The sequence below is a fragment of the Carassius gibelio genome, chromosome A22 (assembly GCF_023724105.1).
Source record: "Carassius gibelio isolate Cgi1373 ecotype wild population from Czech Republic chromosome A22, carGib1.2-hapl.c, whole genome shotgun sequence".
Lineage (NCBI taxonomy): Eukaryota > Metazoa > Chordata > Actinopteri > Cypriniformes > Cyprinidae > Carassius > Carassius gibelio.
Window position 1 is genome coordinate 504,955 of NC_068392.1, and position 16,446 is coordinate 521,400.

Consider the following 16,446-nt stretch of genomic DNA (forward strand, 5'->3'; position numbering starts at 1 on the left):
TTTAGGATATAACCAAAGCAGCTTTGACACGTTTGACATCTCGGGTGATTTTTAAACACCTGAATATGTGTCCAGTTCAAATAAATGATAGTTTTATATGATCTGCAGTGTCTCACACCACACAAAAACACACAATATCTGCAGAGAATCTCCAGTCAATAAAGAAAGCAATTATAGCAAGAGGGAAAAAAAAAGAGTCGGATAGATGTTCATCTAATGTTCATAGATGTTCATGTTTAATCAGTTAAACACAATACAAACCATTCTCAGACATGCAAACAAAGTCACTGGCTGCTGTAAATGTGTGAAAACAGTTTCATAACGCAGCATGTCTCTGATATCTGAAGTTTATCCAAATACAGAGGTTATATGCGACAGGACTGACTTTATAAACGCCCGCAGCTTCCTGTGGCCCACGGCGAGGACGATGGGCGAGAACGCGATGAAGCTCATGTTGGCGAAGCGAGCGATGATGAGCAGGAACTCTGTGGAAGATCCACGGTTATAGTTGAAGTAGTTGACCGAGATGACGTTTGTTCCCCACGATGAAATGAAGAGGACATTCAGAGCCAAGATCACCTGAGAAAACACGTTCAGGTCTGATTCGAACCAGAAGAGGCACATAAAAGATTTCTAAAAAATGTATTGTTTTTCATAAGGGAATGAAACTTGGCAGAGGCTTTAAGATCTTCAAAATAAACATCATTTATTTTAATAGTTTTAATTTTTTCAAGAGATATAACCATTTAAAATGTTCAGGTCTTTTTGACTCAGGTATGTATAGAAGCACCATTAGCTGTCAAAAATACTTTCTGATCTATGAAATTATATTAGTGTCAAAAATCATTCCCTATATCTCACACTGAATATTGTTGATGAACGTATGTGCGTCTACTGACGAATCACTGCACCATAAAATACTGATCACTTTTCATCCGAAAGGGAAAGATTATGCAAGTAAAATGTATTTAGTTATGTTATTTTGTTGGACAAACATTCAGGTTTTATCAATTATAACTGTTTTGAGCAATCATAAGTAATAAAAAAGTAGCTTAATTAAATTGCATCCATTCCAATGCAGTTAATACTTATAATTCACAGATTATATGTAATTATAAATTTCATACAATGATATATTGAGATTTAATTTCTCATCAGTGTTGAAAAAATATATTTATATTTTGCATTATATTTGAAATTTGGAAGAATTTCTCAATGAGATGTAAATGCAACAATAACAGTAACATTCAAAACTTAGATGTTTTTTCATGCATACTCATTAATGAGAAGTTGACGATCAGAGATATTATAATATGACTGTTTTATAAAATAATGATTATTTGGGTCCAGAATAGCAACAGAAGCAGATAATAAATGCACTATGAGGGTTACTTTAGCCGCCCGTCGCTCCGCAGGGATCCGGGTGATGACCGGCGTGTCCTGACTCTGGTGGGTGGTGTTTCGGGAGTGTCCGTGAGCGTACAGCGTCAGCAGCGAGCCCAGGTTGGTGACACTCATCAGGCAGATGGGAAGGGATTCGTGGATCACCATGGAGGAGGTGGCGAAGGCCAGGCCGCTGTAGACTGATGGGAAGTCCCAAATACAGCCAAGCAGGGGGCGAGTGGTGCTGCTCACCAACATCAGCGTCTGCAGCAGAGGTCAGAGGTCAGACGAGGAGGTGCACAAGTTCAATTGAGATAAAGAGACAGACTGACCTCTGTGGAGTTCTCGTCTCCGTTCTTGGAGAAGATGAATGCTGGGATGGCGTAGATCAGATTGAAGCTCCAGATGAGGATGAAGCAGAGGATGAGGGACTTTGGGGGCCCGCGGGGGCCATGCAGGGTGATGATGGGTGGGGCGACCCGACGCAACGTTTGGAAGTGAAACGCGCTGAGAAAGAACGTCGACCAAACATTCGCAGAGCGCAGCCAAACCCAGATGCCCATCATGAGATGACACATATCTCTAGTGAGGAAAATCTGTGAAGAAACAGAAGAGTTAATGTTTGATAGAACATAAAACACTACACTGCAGAAGATCCATCCCATAATACATCAACATTATTATCCATCAACCAAAGTTTTTACATTTCAAACCCGACAATCTTCAGTCATTCAAGTGTTTTGATTATAAAGCATGCTTTTATTCAATAAATGAGACTTTATTTGAGTACAATGGTATTTAAGATGCTTTGGATTGTTCTGATCAATCAAAAGCTCTAGCAAAGAATCACACTCCCAACAATATTCTCCCAATCAACAGACCTGGTGCTGAAGAAGTGAGGTGTTTGAAACACTCTGATGTTCTTATTCTATGGTCAGCAGCTCAAAAGCATCACAAAGCTGGACCTGATAGACAGCAGGTTGGGTTATGCCATAGATATTAAACCCCTGATCCCAACTTCATACCTCAATGTCTATATATTCATCAATAATTATCCATCCAACCAAACGTCCATCCATGTGGTCATGCCATCGTACCTCCACTCCCAGATCGGACACCATCACGACTGTGTTTCTAACCAACGACACCATCAGGTTGGAGAAAGCCATGTTGACCAAAATCACGTCAGAGCTTCGGACGGCTCCCGTCTCCCTCAGAAGGCTTTGCCCGACCACTGCGATGACGGTGGTGTTACCCACGTTCCCCAGCAGCACCAGAATCACGTAGAGGGCGAAATAGAATGGAGATGAAGAGATAAACTGACTGACGCTTGAGGGTTTTCTTTGAGGGGCCATGTTTCTTCTAAAACTCCACCAGTCAAGTGTTCAAACGTCTTCAGACTTCAATCATAAATAGAGCGTTTCTCAGAACGTCTCAGTGGTGTTGTCATTTCTCCATCCCAGCACCTCCCTCTCCACCCACCGACCGCAAGCCCCTTTTATGGGCCATGGTTACCAAATAAATATCCACCCAAAACAACATCAGCTCCATCCTGATCCTGCCGTCACTGGAGAAGTTGCTGTGAATGGCAGGTGAGATTCCACCAGAGATATGGATGTTTTGGGAGACATGAGCTGAACTTGCATCTTCACACACAAGGGATTAACTATCCCCAGCAGGTTAATTAAACTCGCACTAGTTAGCAGTCTAATTCATTAGTAAGCCCACCACAATCCAAAAACAAAAAAAACTCCTGAAGCTTGCAGTTGGAGCTGTGATTTAACAACAGTGTAGATGGTCAGCATTGGTCTTTAGATCTTTGTACTATTAGCAAAGGTCAATCCTCTCGACACATACAACTACTAATTCTGAGTATGAGTGCATACTGAGTGTCATGAGTGCATTGTGTAAATTATGCATCTTTTACATAATGGATACTTTTTCACACAATCATGGCCATTATTATGATGCTTCCATTTTATTTGTACTCTATTTAGATGCAGAGTAGTTTCCACCAACCTGATGACCTGATTAACATCTGGTTTTCCACAATGTTGGCATCTGTGGGACTTTGTGCATCCAAGAGACACAGACATTGACGGAGGTGACCACTGACCAATGATCACCATGACCTCTGACCTGAAAGACATACAGAGAGATCTGAAGGAAGTTCATTCAGTACACATTCATTTTTATAATTATAATTATATTTTTATAATTATTGAATATTACAATTATTTAGATTGAAAGATTTTTGAGTATGAGAGTTTGTATTCATTCAAATCAGTTAAAATGATAAACCTAGAAGATAAGCAGAACCCTTTAGAAAATTAACTATGGTTTTAATAGAAATAAAAATAAATAAACCCATGGTTATTGTGGGGAAATCACGGTAACCACAAATAAACACTGTTTTTGCTAAACTAATAATTGTTTAACCATGGTATTTCTGGTAAAATTGTGATTCTACAAATGGTAATCAATCCACACAAAATAAATAAATAAATAAATAAATAAATAAATAAATAAATAAATAAATAAATAAAATAAAATAGTTTATTCTTTTACTGTTATAAAACCGTGGTTAATTATCTTAAGGGAAGATATTTGGAAAATGGGGAGATTTTCTAATATATTTTATAAAAACGTACAAAGATTTACTAAATGTATACACACATAAATACATAAAGTAAACTTGAAGTAAACTTGATTAAATAGCAGTCTATGGTAAAAAGGCTAATTCGCGCTCATAGTTTAAAGCATTTAACGGTCTCCATTGAAAGCGCGCGAAGGTGGCTCGTGAAACGGTGCGCGCTTTTTTTTAACGAGAGCCTGTCAATCTTTACCTCATAGAGCCGCTAGAAGACGTCATCGCGTGATGAGGTAAACACAATAAATAGTATGACATTTTAAGTGAAAATATGGTTATCCAAACTAGATGTACAATAAACAGATGTAAGGTACTTTGACCAAAACTGTGGTTATTTTGTAAGGTTTGATATAGAACATGTTTTCCTGTTCCATATGTAAAACGGAAATTAATTAATTACATAAATAAAATATGAATCATAATATAATGAAAGACAAAGAGTCATCGAGTGATCTGTATGGCATTCTTATTTAAAATTAAAGTTAAATTGTGAGTTAAATCAGTCCTGTGCTGTGGTTCAGTGTTTAATGGTCGCTAGGTGGCGCAAGAAACACATCAGAGTCTCACACAGGTTTAGCAGAGATTAACAACTCAATACAACACACATCTGACTGAGAGAGGCAGAAATAGAGACATCTCTTAACATCTCTTAACACAATGTATAAGAAGAGAATTTACGTATTTCTCGTTTGCTTCGTGTTTGGCATTTTAAAGACTCTGCTCTATAAAGAATGCTGGGTTAGAAGTAACTGGTGGATAAATACAGGAAAGGGTTAATCTATCATCTGCACAGTTAACCCAGCAGTCTGGGTGACACATTTAACCCTAATGATAGCTCAGTATAATGAGGAAAACAAACTAGGTGGAAAGGAGCAACAGCTCAGTGGAAGTATAACCGTTATGTGGCATAAACAGGCACACGTTATTTTACATGACTGTAAACTTGCTAATATTCACGTTTGCAAAGTAAAAACAGAAAACATAAGTTTACCTTGTGTAGTTTTTCTGTCAGACATTGGCATTTTCCTGTGAAGCCAGTGTTGCGTGACACAATGAGTTCACTTCCATTATAATCAATGAAGCTGCCACACTGCACACCCTTCGTTAATTATAACAGAAGTGACCGAGTGTATGTCTGCATCCGTCCAAAGCCACAGGCCCTAGCAGACATGAAGATAGAGAAGTATAATGTGAGACAGCAGACGCTTTCAGTCTGCAATAATGACTTGATAAGAAGAGGACAAACCTTCAATCCAGGAAGTTTCTTCTCAGGACAAATGATAGTACTCAAATTATTCTTCAGCTATTTTATTAATACTTACTGATACTTCAGTTTCACTCAGGTTAAACCAGATGCTCTCACAGCAGTTATATGATTTGAGATGCATTCATTTCATTCAGTTTGATGCATCATATTTGGTTTTGTCAATTCATATAGAATTCAAATTCAGGATTCTCGGGATAATCAACTGCATTTTGAAAGGCACACAACCCTAATTCTTCGTTCTTGAGTAAATACATGCAACTTTATTAAAAATAAATAATGCGACACAAAGATACAGGCTATTATGATGCAGGAAATGACATGATATCTGTAGTTTGTCTGTCCAAATGGAGCGAGAGGTTTTCTGTCAGATTACACGCGACAGAACTGACTTCAGAAACGCTCTGAGCTTCCTGTGTCCCACGGCGAGGACGACGGGCGACAGCGCGATGAAGGTGATGTTAGTGATGCGAGCCACGATGAGCAGGAACTCCGTGGAAGAGCGGGAAGATCTGCGGTTATAGTTGAAGTAGTTGACAGAGATGACACTGCCGCCCCACGACAAAATAAAGAGAATATTCAGAGCCAGAATCACCTGAGAAAACACAGAGATGTTCTACTATCAGCCATACTTTTATTTGGTCTAGACTACAAAGGATTGTTGCCATTGACGAGCGGCAGTAACGTCTGTACTGGACTGTTTTAAAAGTTATATTCATCTGCCTAAAAACAAGAAAGGGTTCAAAACCTGTCTTCATATGTTCACCATGGAGAACCTGAAAACATGAAGGGACTTGCTCACAGCCAGTGCATCTGTTCCCAGCGGACTGTGATCTGCTCTTCCCAGAGGATCTCGGCCCTAATAGAGGATCCATGAAGACCATTAGTTCATCATCACCGTATAATTAAGGTTTGGGAATGGCACTGTTCTGCTTGGTAGGTCTTGGTCCTAATCAACCGGATGGATTTGTACACTGGATCTGAGAGAAATCCAAATCCAAACTGATCATGTCTGTAAGTCATTAACATGCTATTGTCTGAATTAAAATTTCTCTGTTGAGAAAACAAACCAAAAACATTGATGACATCATCTTGCACTCGGGGGCGTATCCAAGAAAAGAAAACTGGTTTTCACACCGTTTTGATCAAGGAAGCATATGTCACACAACAGGTCTTCAGTTGAATAAATACTAAGAGTTTGGTCAGGACTGGTCTAGGAACATGGAGCTCACCTTAGCCGCCCGTCGCTCCGCAGGGATCCGGGTGATGACCGGCACGTCCGGACTCTTGTTGGCGGCTCGTCGTGTTTGTCCGTGAGCGTACAGCGTCAGCAGCGAGCCCAGATTGGTGACACTCATCAGGCAGATGGGAAGGCATTCGTGGATCAGCATGGAGGAGGTGGCGAAGGCCAGGCCGCTGTAGACTGATGGGAAGTCCCAAATACAGCCAAGCAGGGGGCGAGTGGTGCTGCTCACCAACATCAGCGTCTGCAGCAGAGATACACACAAGTTAAACAACAGTCTATGGACACTGACAGATCAATAAAAACAACGACTGACCTCGGTGGAGTTCTTGTCTCCGTTCCTGGAGAACACAAACGCTGGGATGGAGTAGATCAGATTGAGACTCCAGATGAGGCACAGCCCAAATATGAGGGGTTTGGGGGGTCCGGGGTGGCCGTGCACGTTGGTGATGGGCGGGGCGACCCGACGCAATGTTTGAAAATGAAAGGCGCTTAGAAAGAACGTCGACCAAACATTTGCAGAGCGCAGCCAAACCCAAACGCCCATCATGAAGCGACACCAGTTTCTACTGAGAAAAACCTGGGAGAAAAGAGCCAAGATGATGATTTCAGGCTGAAAGCAGGAGCAGAATAATAATCACGTTCATTTAAACAGCCATAAGCAGTGTTCGGGATTCAAACACACAGTAAAATCCAACTAGAGTTTAACAGTTTCCCAGCAATATCTGTTGGAGACACTATTCTACATCATCAAGTCATTTAAACACCATTGCTTCATCCAAGCTGAGGTGACGGAAAACTCTTCCTCAGTTCTGGACGAATAATGAAATACGAGTACTCATGCAGGTCTGCCGAGTGGAAACGCTAAAGACTTCAGATTTACATAGCATTACATAGCCTTTGACATGATCGGCTCAGATTTGGACTACTCTAATATCTTGTACAAGAAACTTGTTCAAAACCATCTTTACTTGTTTCATATGGTTCAGCTCCCAAATATCCCTTTATACCTACATCAGCTCTTCTCCTACAGACATTAGGACTGGATTTTGGGTGGTTTTTCATGCAATGGCAATGGTTTCAGTGGGTATTACCAAACATTTCATGTGTACGTGAGGTGGATCAAGGTTGAATTTAGAATTTTTTAATAAATGCTTGTATTGCACCATTGTTTCAATGTGTTACTGTTCGACATAAGATAATTACATTTCCATGTTGATTTGCATGTGTTTTGTTAACCTTTTACACCATTTAACATTACATCAACGTTACAAACAACAACATGTCAGCTTTGGGTCGGGTCTATTCATCCATCACGCCACAGTCATTCCTCCGTACCTCCATTCCCATGTCAGAGATCACCAGGAGAGAGTTTCTCGCCAACGACACCATCAGGTTGGAGAAAGCCATGTTGACCAGAATCAGGTCAGAGCTTCGGACGGCTCCCGTCTCCCTCAGAAGGCTTTCCCCGACCACTGCGATGACGGTGGTGTTCCCCACGTTCCCCAGCAGAACCAGAAAGAGGTACACGGCGATGTAGAGCGGAGACGACGCCATGCGCTGAGCGGCCGTGAGTCAGCTGATCACTGGACAATCCAGAGTTAGAAGCGCTTCAGAACTTCTCAGTATTTATGAAGCTGCTCTCAGTGACGTCTCAGTGACCTCATAGCCTCATCACCATCGTTTCCACATATATATATCAACCCAACACCACATCAGCTCCATCCCGTCCTGCTGGAGACGGAAGAGATACCACGAGGAGCCGGCGAGATTCCACCAGAGATACACATACATTAGGATTCACGAGGGATTGAACGATCCCAACAGGCCAATTAAACCCTCACTAGTTAGCAGACTACTTCATTAGTGAGCCCACCACGATCCTGCGGGGCTTAATATCAAGGGTCCAAACATACTTCATCGTTTAGCAATGATGCTAGAGTGGAATAGAGTCAGGTATAGAGTCAATGCTGTGGTTTAACTCCTCTCAGAAGGACACTACAATTCTCCTACAGATACACAATACAAAATACTTTTTCTCAAGGCAGTTTAGGATCACAGATGCCAGCTGATTGGTCAGATTTGAGTGCAGTGTACCGAACACAAGAAAGAAAAACTGCAGTCTAATTCACCCGTCTCTGCTTGTGCTCTTTGGACAGACAGGTATGATCATACATTTGAAGAAAATGATTGTCCCTTTGAGTAATTTGCAGACCCAGGTTTACTTTTTCACCTGAAACGCAGCACATGCAGCGGTCTAATTGACATGCAAGTATGCGATGCATTATCAAAGAATTTGTATACGTTCGTGAAAAATGTTTTCTGGCCTAAAATGGAGCAAATGCATGTAAAAATAATAAAGTGCACCAGTCTAACCATAGCAAACAAGCTTGTGTATAAAATAATAAAAAAATTATATGCATCCAAAAAATGCTTATAATGTTATGGTCACGTCTAACCATGGCATGCAAGCATGCAATACATAACAAATCATTAGCATGCTTGCATGTGTACATGCACCAGTCTAACTTGTGATGCATTAGCAAAGAATTGGCAAACTTGTGTAAAAAGTAGATTTCTGGTGTGAAATGCAGGTTGTGTGTAAGTCATCAACAGTTTTCATGCTGTTAGGATGTGAAATCTTAAGTAGCTCATTCGCTCTAAACCCTTGTCCAGCAGTCTTTATGTCTCTTAACAACGGCTACACATTCTACAGTGTTCTGGTTTACTGTAGCATTCGTGTGTAAAACCTGATGAAAAACAGCATTGTAATAAATCCAACTCAACCAAAAGTGAACATTAATAGATTCTAAAACACCACAGATAAAAAAGATATCGTCACTTCAATCCAAGCGAACGGATCGTTCCTCTAACGTGCCATTTGGTTATTTTTGGGAAACAAATAAATACATTCTGGAAATCACGCATTGTTTAGCTGGAATACAGCTGTGGTTACTACATAATAATCAAATCATCATGAAAAAATCATTGTGACAGGCATTACTTTTAATACGGCAGGAACTCATAGCTGTTATATTAATAAGAGAGGCAATTCATTTCCTCAAATTATAAACAAAATTGGAAGAATATGTGTATGTATTTTGTTCCTGGTTGTGGATTACAAGTGAATCAGTTCTGTGCTGTGGGTCAGTGTTTAATGGTCGCTAGGTGGCGCTAAACACATCAGGTTTAACAGAGATCTGACTGAGAGTGTGTATGTGTGTGTGTGAGGTTCTCACAGCTGTCAATCACTTCCCTCACGTGACCTATGACCTATGACCTGTGATGGATGTGTTGATCTCTTCCATACACCTCTTTATACTGATTACATTTCTATTTTCTATTATTATGAACCAGTTTCAGCTGCACAAGGCCAGTCATGAAACACTGTAAACAATACACTTGAAAGATGTGTAAATACATAAATTAACTATATATATATATATATATATATATATATATATATATATATATATATATATTAAAATGAAAATTAATACATTTACATATACAGTACAGACCAAAAGTTTGGAAACATTACTATTTTTAATGTTTTTGAAAGAAGTTTCTTCTGCTCATCAATCCTGCATTTATTTGATCAAAAATACAGAAAAAAACAGTAATATTGTGAAATATTATTACAACTTAAAATAATAGTTTTCTGTTTGAATATATACTTTAAAAAAAAAAAACTGTATTCCTGTGATGCAAATTCTCCCTGCACACTCAGATTTCATCAAGGTTAGGTATATCATAGTAAATGTAAACTGTGATTAAACTGTGATTAAAATGCAGTCTTTCATTTGAAACAGAAAGAGCACAGACAAAGCCTTAGTTTGAATTAAAAATAGATGTTTTATTTTTTTTGTCTGAGAAATAATAAAATGACATGTTTTCATTTGTAATTTGTATTAAATCTCATGTTGTTCAAAACATCACGAGAAAATGTTATCGTTAAACAGGTATCGTGAATCGTATCGTGAATCGTATGGTATCACAAGTTGAGTGTCTATCCCATCTCCAACATTATCTTTTCCAGACAGGAATCTCGGTCTGCCGTGGAGCCACTGAGCAGACGTTATAAGGTCCACTGATGGGATTACAAACCCGCTTCAGCTGAAGGCAGAGGAAGCAGAACTCCACCCTGCAGCGCTTACACATCAGGTTCTTACAAGCGAAGCCGTTGTGTTCCAGGAGCAGACCGCAGGTGGGGCAGGCTCGGATGGCGGGACACTCCACATCGTTCACGTAAGACAGCCGCATGTTTTTACATTTGGCTAGCTTGTCAACATCTGGGTGGACACAGTCTTCATGACTGCAGCGTAGAGAATGAGCGGCTGGTCCTCTCCATTCCCTCAGACACTGCCAGCAGAACTGGAAGCTCTTGTGTTTCAGCGCGGTGCAGATGGTGCATCTCACACACAGGTTACTCAGGTCTGCTCGCTCAACATAGGTCTCACAGCTCGGACACTGACACAGACACACACCAGAGAGCGGATCAGTGGTCACTTACTTCAGATGAGGGATTCACATGGTATTTCTACTCACTGATTTGAACTCGCAGTACTCAGTCGCTGCCAGAAGAGCCATATTCTCTTCAAAATGAGCTTGTTCTGAGTCACTAAGCACCGCCAGCTTCCTGACCTCCAGGTACGGCCACTCTGCACCGCATTTCTCTGTCCCATGTGTGATCGCTGGACAGTGGAATTTATACTGACCCTGTCAGAAACACAAGAACAAGACCAAAATACAGTCAGAGTCACTTGTAAATCCATAGTGTTTGGTGCACAAGAACATTAAAGTTATTAATCAACCCAGCGTAGTTTAGCAGAGAGTAAACGCGTATGTGTGTGTGTCTGTATACACATACACACACACACACACGCACACGCACGCACACACACACACACACACACTGTATAAAGACATGTGTTGATGTAAACACATCACAGTGGTAGAAACTGTAAACAGCTTGTGTGGTAACAGTTATACATCCTGACAGCACACATCTATCTGCCGTCATCTACATCTTTGTGTACAGACCAGATAATCAGATATGAGGACTGTGACGATTAGCCTAAGAGTATTTCTGTCCACCTGATCCAGCAGACTGCGACACCAGGCGGTCAGGGATTGAGGAGACACTGCGTGACCACAGGACATCTCTGCTCTCAGAACATCAGGGTCATCATCTAAAGCTGGAGTCACACACAGAGTCAGCACTGCTTCAACCCTCAACAGATCCATTATTACAGACATCTTACTCACTTATGTCGTCTCTGCGTCTCACAAATCTGAGCGTGGCATCATTCACGTCGTACTGTCCACTGCTCTGGGAGTTTCCCATCTGGTTCAGTTCGTCGTCTGGAAGAACTACACACGAATGAGAAAGACAGAAAGTGGATCACTGTTTTACGATAATGCGTTCACTTTCAGTTCAGAAGATGAGAAAGTGAAACCAGCTCTCAGTCACGCAGATAAACCATGACATATGAAACCTTTACAGAAAAGTTATTTTCCTCAATTAAAGATCAGGGTTTAAGTTAAAGAATACATATAATAGTGTGAAGAATCTTTTAATCTTCAGATTTGTGCCATTATCTTTGATATAACGAGCTGTGCTTTTACTTTTTGTTTTGCAAGCACTTCTGAGAAATCACTCTTTCTCTTATAATATCAGAAAGCTCTTTCCCTTCGATACCGTGCACTCCTTCAATCCTTGTTTTGTTCATATTGATATCCATTTCTATATTTACCAACACTCACACCTAGATATAAATCTGGATTTTAACATATCTGATTCTGTTTTCAGGATGAAAGAAACTCTTCAGATGATCCGAGTGTCTTGTAACCAGTCAGGAAGATGAGAACATGTTTATTTCTCGTATTTCCTTCCTAATCTATTGTGTGATATTTTTGTATGGGGTTAAATGCCTTAGGGGGGAAATAAATCAAATGTTTCTGAACACAGTGTTTCATCTATCACAATCCTTATGAAAGTTAACCATCAACACGATCTCATCATTGTATTAGAAATATAATAACGGTGTTTAGTCATATTGATAACTATACAGGTTTACTACAAATAAAACTGTGTTTAGTGAGGCTAAACCATGGCTAACTTTTGTTTTCTTGTAGTAGAACGGAAGGTAAAGGAGCTGATTTGGGAACAGTTGTTAGATCTCGACACTCGGGTGTGTTTCTCAGAGTTTTCTCTTCAGTTGTGAAGAGCTCGGGGTAAAGATGTTGTGCTCGATCTAAGGAGCGTGTTGGTGAAAGTGAAAGCTAAATATCGTGATCGGAACTGTGTTCGCGTAGCTTCATTTTTGCTTTCGTTTATCTAAGAAAGGATGTTTCGGACACACTCTTTCATCACTAGATGACGGGTGTGTGTTTCTACATTACTGGTCCAGCACATGGAGGATCTGTTCACACGGGTGAGTTCATCAAACATACTCACGAAACATTATTATTATTATTATTATTTTTAGCATAGTTGCTTCTTCCCGTGCTGTGTGTGAGGTTCGTGCTCTTTAAGCTTTTTCTCGATGGTAACTAAAGTCATCTAGAGCGAATGTTGTCCATGGCCGATATTCTCATGTTGTTTATTAGCTATTTTAGTCTCAACTATGTGAGTCTACGTCATCTCGCTGAAAATACGTCACGTGACGCTACTCACAAGCTTCATATGACGCTTCATCTTCATAGATCTTGTGCATACATTTCTCTCTCTCTCTCTCTCTCTCTCTCTCTCTCTCTCTCTCTCTATATATATATATATATATATTTGTGCTTTATGGTAGCTGATTAATAGCTGTTCATTATTGCTTTCTATAGAAACACCACTGTTATGCTGAAAGTGATTTTATTTCTTCTTCTGTAGATGAAATGAAGACCAGAGTAGATACAGATGTGCCAAAGCAGTAAGTGTCTAATATAATTCACTAGACACATCTAAAGCATTAGATTGAGATTATTTAGTGATGGTCAATGCTGGATAATGCAGTAGAATCTCACAATATTAGAAGATGTCTCCTCCTGGACTCTGAAGAGAATAAACTGAAGAGATCTCGGACACTTCTTAGTCAAAGGTCATATTGATGCAGTTCTGAATCCTCTTAGACATTATATATGCCAGATGTAATTGTGCGTTACATGAATATTTTTAATGATTTATCCTGTGTCTAATAACAGCAGTGTTGGCTTCTGTGGGACTCAGTTGTCCAGCATAGAGTCGTCTGTTCGGCCGTCCTTAGCTTCAGGTAAACCCCGCACACTTCAGAACAGGAACCAAAATACGTTTGTTTTCTTACATATTCTGCACACATGACATGCTGGGGAAAAAAGTGAATCATGAGCACAATCTAATAATTCATTCAACTTCCAGTCCACATGATCATACCCCTGTTATGTGATGTTGTGTGTGTGAGAGAGAGTGTGTGTGTGTGTGTGAGAGTGAGTGAGTGTGTGTGTGTGTGTGTGTGAGAGAGAGAGAGATGTTATGAAAGTGAGGTGTCATTCAGCCAAGTGTTATTATTACAATTAGTAAATTACTATATACACTTTCAATGGAGAATCAGGTTTAATTGTTGCTACAGTTGCATGTGAATATTTTCTTGTCTTTTCTTTTTACAAAACATGTTAGATTCGGTTTCACAGTGATTCAATCCAAACTGTGGTACTGACAGGTCAAGCTGAAACCTGAACATGAATGAGATGAAAGTTGTGTCTCTCTGCAGTAAATCAGATGGAAGAGGACATTAAAAAGATGGAGATCAAGGATCCAGCTGACAGATCATCAGTCTCTCACACACAGAAGGACAGACAAAGACAAACTAACCAAGATTCTTGTGAGTTGATAAAAAAAGGTCATTTAAATATGAGATTAAACCCTTAAGACGTCAGCTGAGTTTAACCGGTGGCTGATAACAGGATGAAGCCGGTTGAAGCAGCAGAAGCACAGCTGTTCCCTTCATGGGACATTATCACCGCTGCTTCTGTTCACTTCGTTCCTCTCTTCAGGTCCGTACAGGGGTCTGCTGAATCTGGGAGCCACCTGCTATCTGAACTCAACCCTCCAGGTGCTGTTCATGACCCGAGCGTTCAGAGAGAGCGTGCTGCGCCGGTCAGTGCTGGCTTCCTCTTATCTTTCTCATGTGTCTGAACTCAATATTGAGTTATTGTTTAATTCTTCAGATCTCCTGGGGACACAAGTGAGAAGTTCGAGACAGTATTAAAGGAACTGTTTGAAGAGCTCAGTGATCAGGACGAGGGTGCTCCGAGCGTCTCAACGAAACCAGTAATCAAGGCTCTCGGTGTACAGACACGTGAGTTCATGATGGGTGTAACTCAATCACATCCTTTATAACAACTGCACAAGTGTACGAAGGGTGGTGTATCTTCTCTTTATTTCAGTCTATGAGCAGCAGGACGCTGTGGAATACTTCCTAGATATCCTTGAGAAAGTAGGCCCTGATTTGGCCGAGGTAGCTCAGTCTTGTCCTTTTCCTTCAGTAAGAAACAGTGCAGAAATACAGTTCGGTGTGTGCTGTGACTCTTCTGCCTGAAACAGGTCTTCAGTGGAACTATGAGGAACAAGAGGAGATGTTCAGAAGATCACGAGTCTCATGATGACAGCTCGTTCAAGTCTCTACAGATCGCTCTGAACGTCACAGACACAGGAGCGTACAGGATAGTGAGAGAACACCGTCAGCTTCTGTGTTTCTGCTTGTGTGTGGAAGACACAAACACCTTTTATCTCAGAATTATGACGTCTTAAACTTCCAAACGCACTCATGATTCTGAGAGAAGGGGCGGAAACAGCCTGCCGTAATGATGTGGCTTGTGTGCGGGTCATCTTAAACAGCTTTACTTTGATTTTTCAGGAAGACGGGGTTCGATCTTATTTTGAATCTACAACATTAGTTGGAGACGACCAGATGTACTGTGAAACCTGCGACGAGAAACGAGACACCACATGGGTAAGATGAGTTTTTACTGCTGTCGGTGTACGGATAAAAGCCTAATCTCTCCAAAGCTGGTAGAGTCCCAGAGTAATGTCTTCTGTTCAGATATATTTGTGTGATGCTTTACAGGTTTGCTGATATAGAACTGTATTTCTGCTTTAAACAGGGTTGTGAGATACACAAGTATCCAGCAATACTGTCTCTGCACCTGAAAAGGTTTGAGTATGACTGCTGGTCGTGTGGGTTTGAGAAGAACGATTGCCCCATGGATGTACCGCTTCATTTATCTCTCGGGGTACGTGTCCCCCCTAAACGCCACACGATAGACCCTTCGATTGGGCTCTGACGGGATGAAGACACACTATTAGAGAACACAGACAGATGTGAATCAGTCTTTAGTGTTAACCCGTGCGTGATGTTGTTTCAGGAGCACAGATATGCTCTCTATGCCGTGATCAATCACAGGGGCAGTCGTTCTGGGGGTCACTACACCGCGGACATCCGCTCGTTCACTGAGAACAGGTGGTACTGTTTTGATGACAGTCATGTCACAGAGGTAATGATCATTATCCATTTAAGACTTTAATGATAAATACCACTGCTGCTTTATATCACTCAGCTGTGCTCTTGTGATTTCCTTCAGATTGATGAGCGCAAACTGGAAAGGTGAGTGACTCTTAACCCTTACCTGTCACCGTCCCACCTGTGGGACGCTTGGCGCTCTTTTTTTGTTTTTTTGTTCAAATCTTCTAGTAATCATCATAAGCTTAGAAGCCCCAGATTCATCCTGTGAAATCCATTTTGAAATCGGACATTGCATTACCTTGGAAATGGTACTTAAAATCTTATGGCGGTCTCCTCCCCCTTAGTGGGCGGAGTCAAGTGTCATATTACAAAATGCATTACAGTCTTTTTGACTCTCAGCTTTTTATAATCTTGG

At 40.7% G+C, this 16,446-nt stretch overlaps 4 protein-coding genes across 8 annotated transcripts in view; 1 reads left to right on the forward strand and 3 right to left on the reverse strand.

The window, feature by feature from the left end:
- Positions 1 to 192: 192 nt before the first annotated feature.
- Positions 193 to 2,817, reverse strand: LOC127943370 (olfactory receptor class A-like protein 4). Its single transcript, XM_052539768.1, has 4 exons — positions 2,481 to 2,817; positions 1,716 to 1,979; positions 1,393 to 1,647; positions 193 to 579 (listed from the first exon to the last, which is right to left on the reverse strand). The coding sequence occupies exons 1-4, from the start codon at positions 2,736 to 2,738 to the stop codon at positions 349 to 351; spliced, it is 1,008 nt and encodes a 335-aa protein (XP_052395728.1). The 5' UTR covers positions 2,739 to 2,817; the 3' UTR covers positions 193 to 348.
- Positions 2,818 to 5,504: 2,687 nt separating this feature from the next.
- Positions 5,505 to 8,420, reverse strand: LOC127943382 (olfactory receptor class A-like protein 4). The gene is made up of 4 exons (XM_052539833.1): positions 7,879 to 8,420; positions 6,857 to 7,120; positions 6,530 to 6,784; positions 5,505 to 5,892 (listed from the first exon to the last, which is right to left on the reverse strand). Exons 1-4 carry the CDS (start codon positions 8,095 to 8,097, stop codon positions 5,665 to 5,667), a joined length of 966 nt encoding a protein of 321 aa, XP_052395793.1. The 5' UTR covers positions 8,098 to 8,420; the 3' UTR covers positions 5,505 to 5,664.
- A 1,955-nt stretch (positions 8,421 to 10,375) lies between these two features.
- On the reverse strand, positions 10,376 to 11,977 carry LOC127943000 (uncharacterized). The gene is made up of 4 exons (XM_052539089.1): positions 11,809 to 11,977; positions 11,638 to 11,738; positions 11,089 to 11,259; positions 10,376 to 11,010 (listed from the first exon to the last, which is right to left on the reverse strand). Exons 1-4 carry the CDS (start codon positions 11,885 to 11,887, stop codon positions 10,567 to 10,569), a joined length of 795 nt encoding a protein of 264 aa, XP_052395049.1. The 5' UTR covers positions 11,888 to 11,977; the 3' UTR covers positions 10,376 to 10,566.
- A 755-nt stretch (positions 11,978 to 12,732) lies between these two features.
- The window catches only part of LOC127942996 (ubiquitin carboxyl-terminal hydrolase 47-like), a 52,842-nt gene continuing 49,128 nt past the window's right edge, over positions 12,733 to 16,446 (forward strand). For 2 of the 5 annotated variants that reach the window (XR_008149520.1, XM_052539083.1), the window contains exons 1-13: positions 12,738 to 12,977; positions 13,424 to 13,463; positions 13,566 to 13,631; positions 13,735 to 13,802; positions 14,280 to 14,390; positions 14,563 to 14,665; positions 14,737 to 14,867; positions 14,956 to 15,026; positions 15,113 to 15,235; positions 15,426 to 15,521; positions 15,673 to 15,801; positions 15,934 to 16,062; positions 16,150 to 16,172. Coding sequence is in view for 4 of the 5 variants with exons in the window: in XM_052539083.1 (XP_052395043.1) it covers positions 12,920 to 12,977; positions 13,424 to 13,463; positions 13,566 to 13,631; positions 13,735 to 13,802; positions 14,280 to 14,390; positions 14,563 to 14,665; positions 14,737 to 14,867; positions 14,956 to 15,026; positions 15,113 to 15,235; positions 15,426 to 15,521; positions 15,673 to 15,801; positions 15,934 to 16,062; positions 16,150 to 16,172 (1,148 nt within the window). In the remaining variant the exon portion in view is untranslated. Of the gene's footprint in view, positions 12,978 to 13,423; positions 13,464 to 13,565; positions 13,632 to 13,734; positions 13,803 to 14,279; positions 14,391 to 14,562; positions 14,666 to 14,736; positions 14,868 to 14,955; positions 15,027 to 15,112; positions 15,236 to 15,425; positions 15,522 to 15,672; positions 15,802 to 15,933; positions 16,063 to 16,149; positions 16,173 to 16,446 lie in introns of all 5 variants that reach the window. The other 3 variants (XM_052539086.1, XM_052539084.1, XM_052539085.1) reach the window with 3 other exon arrangements.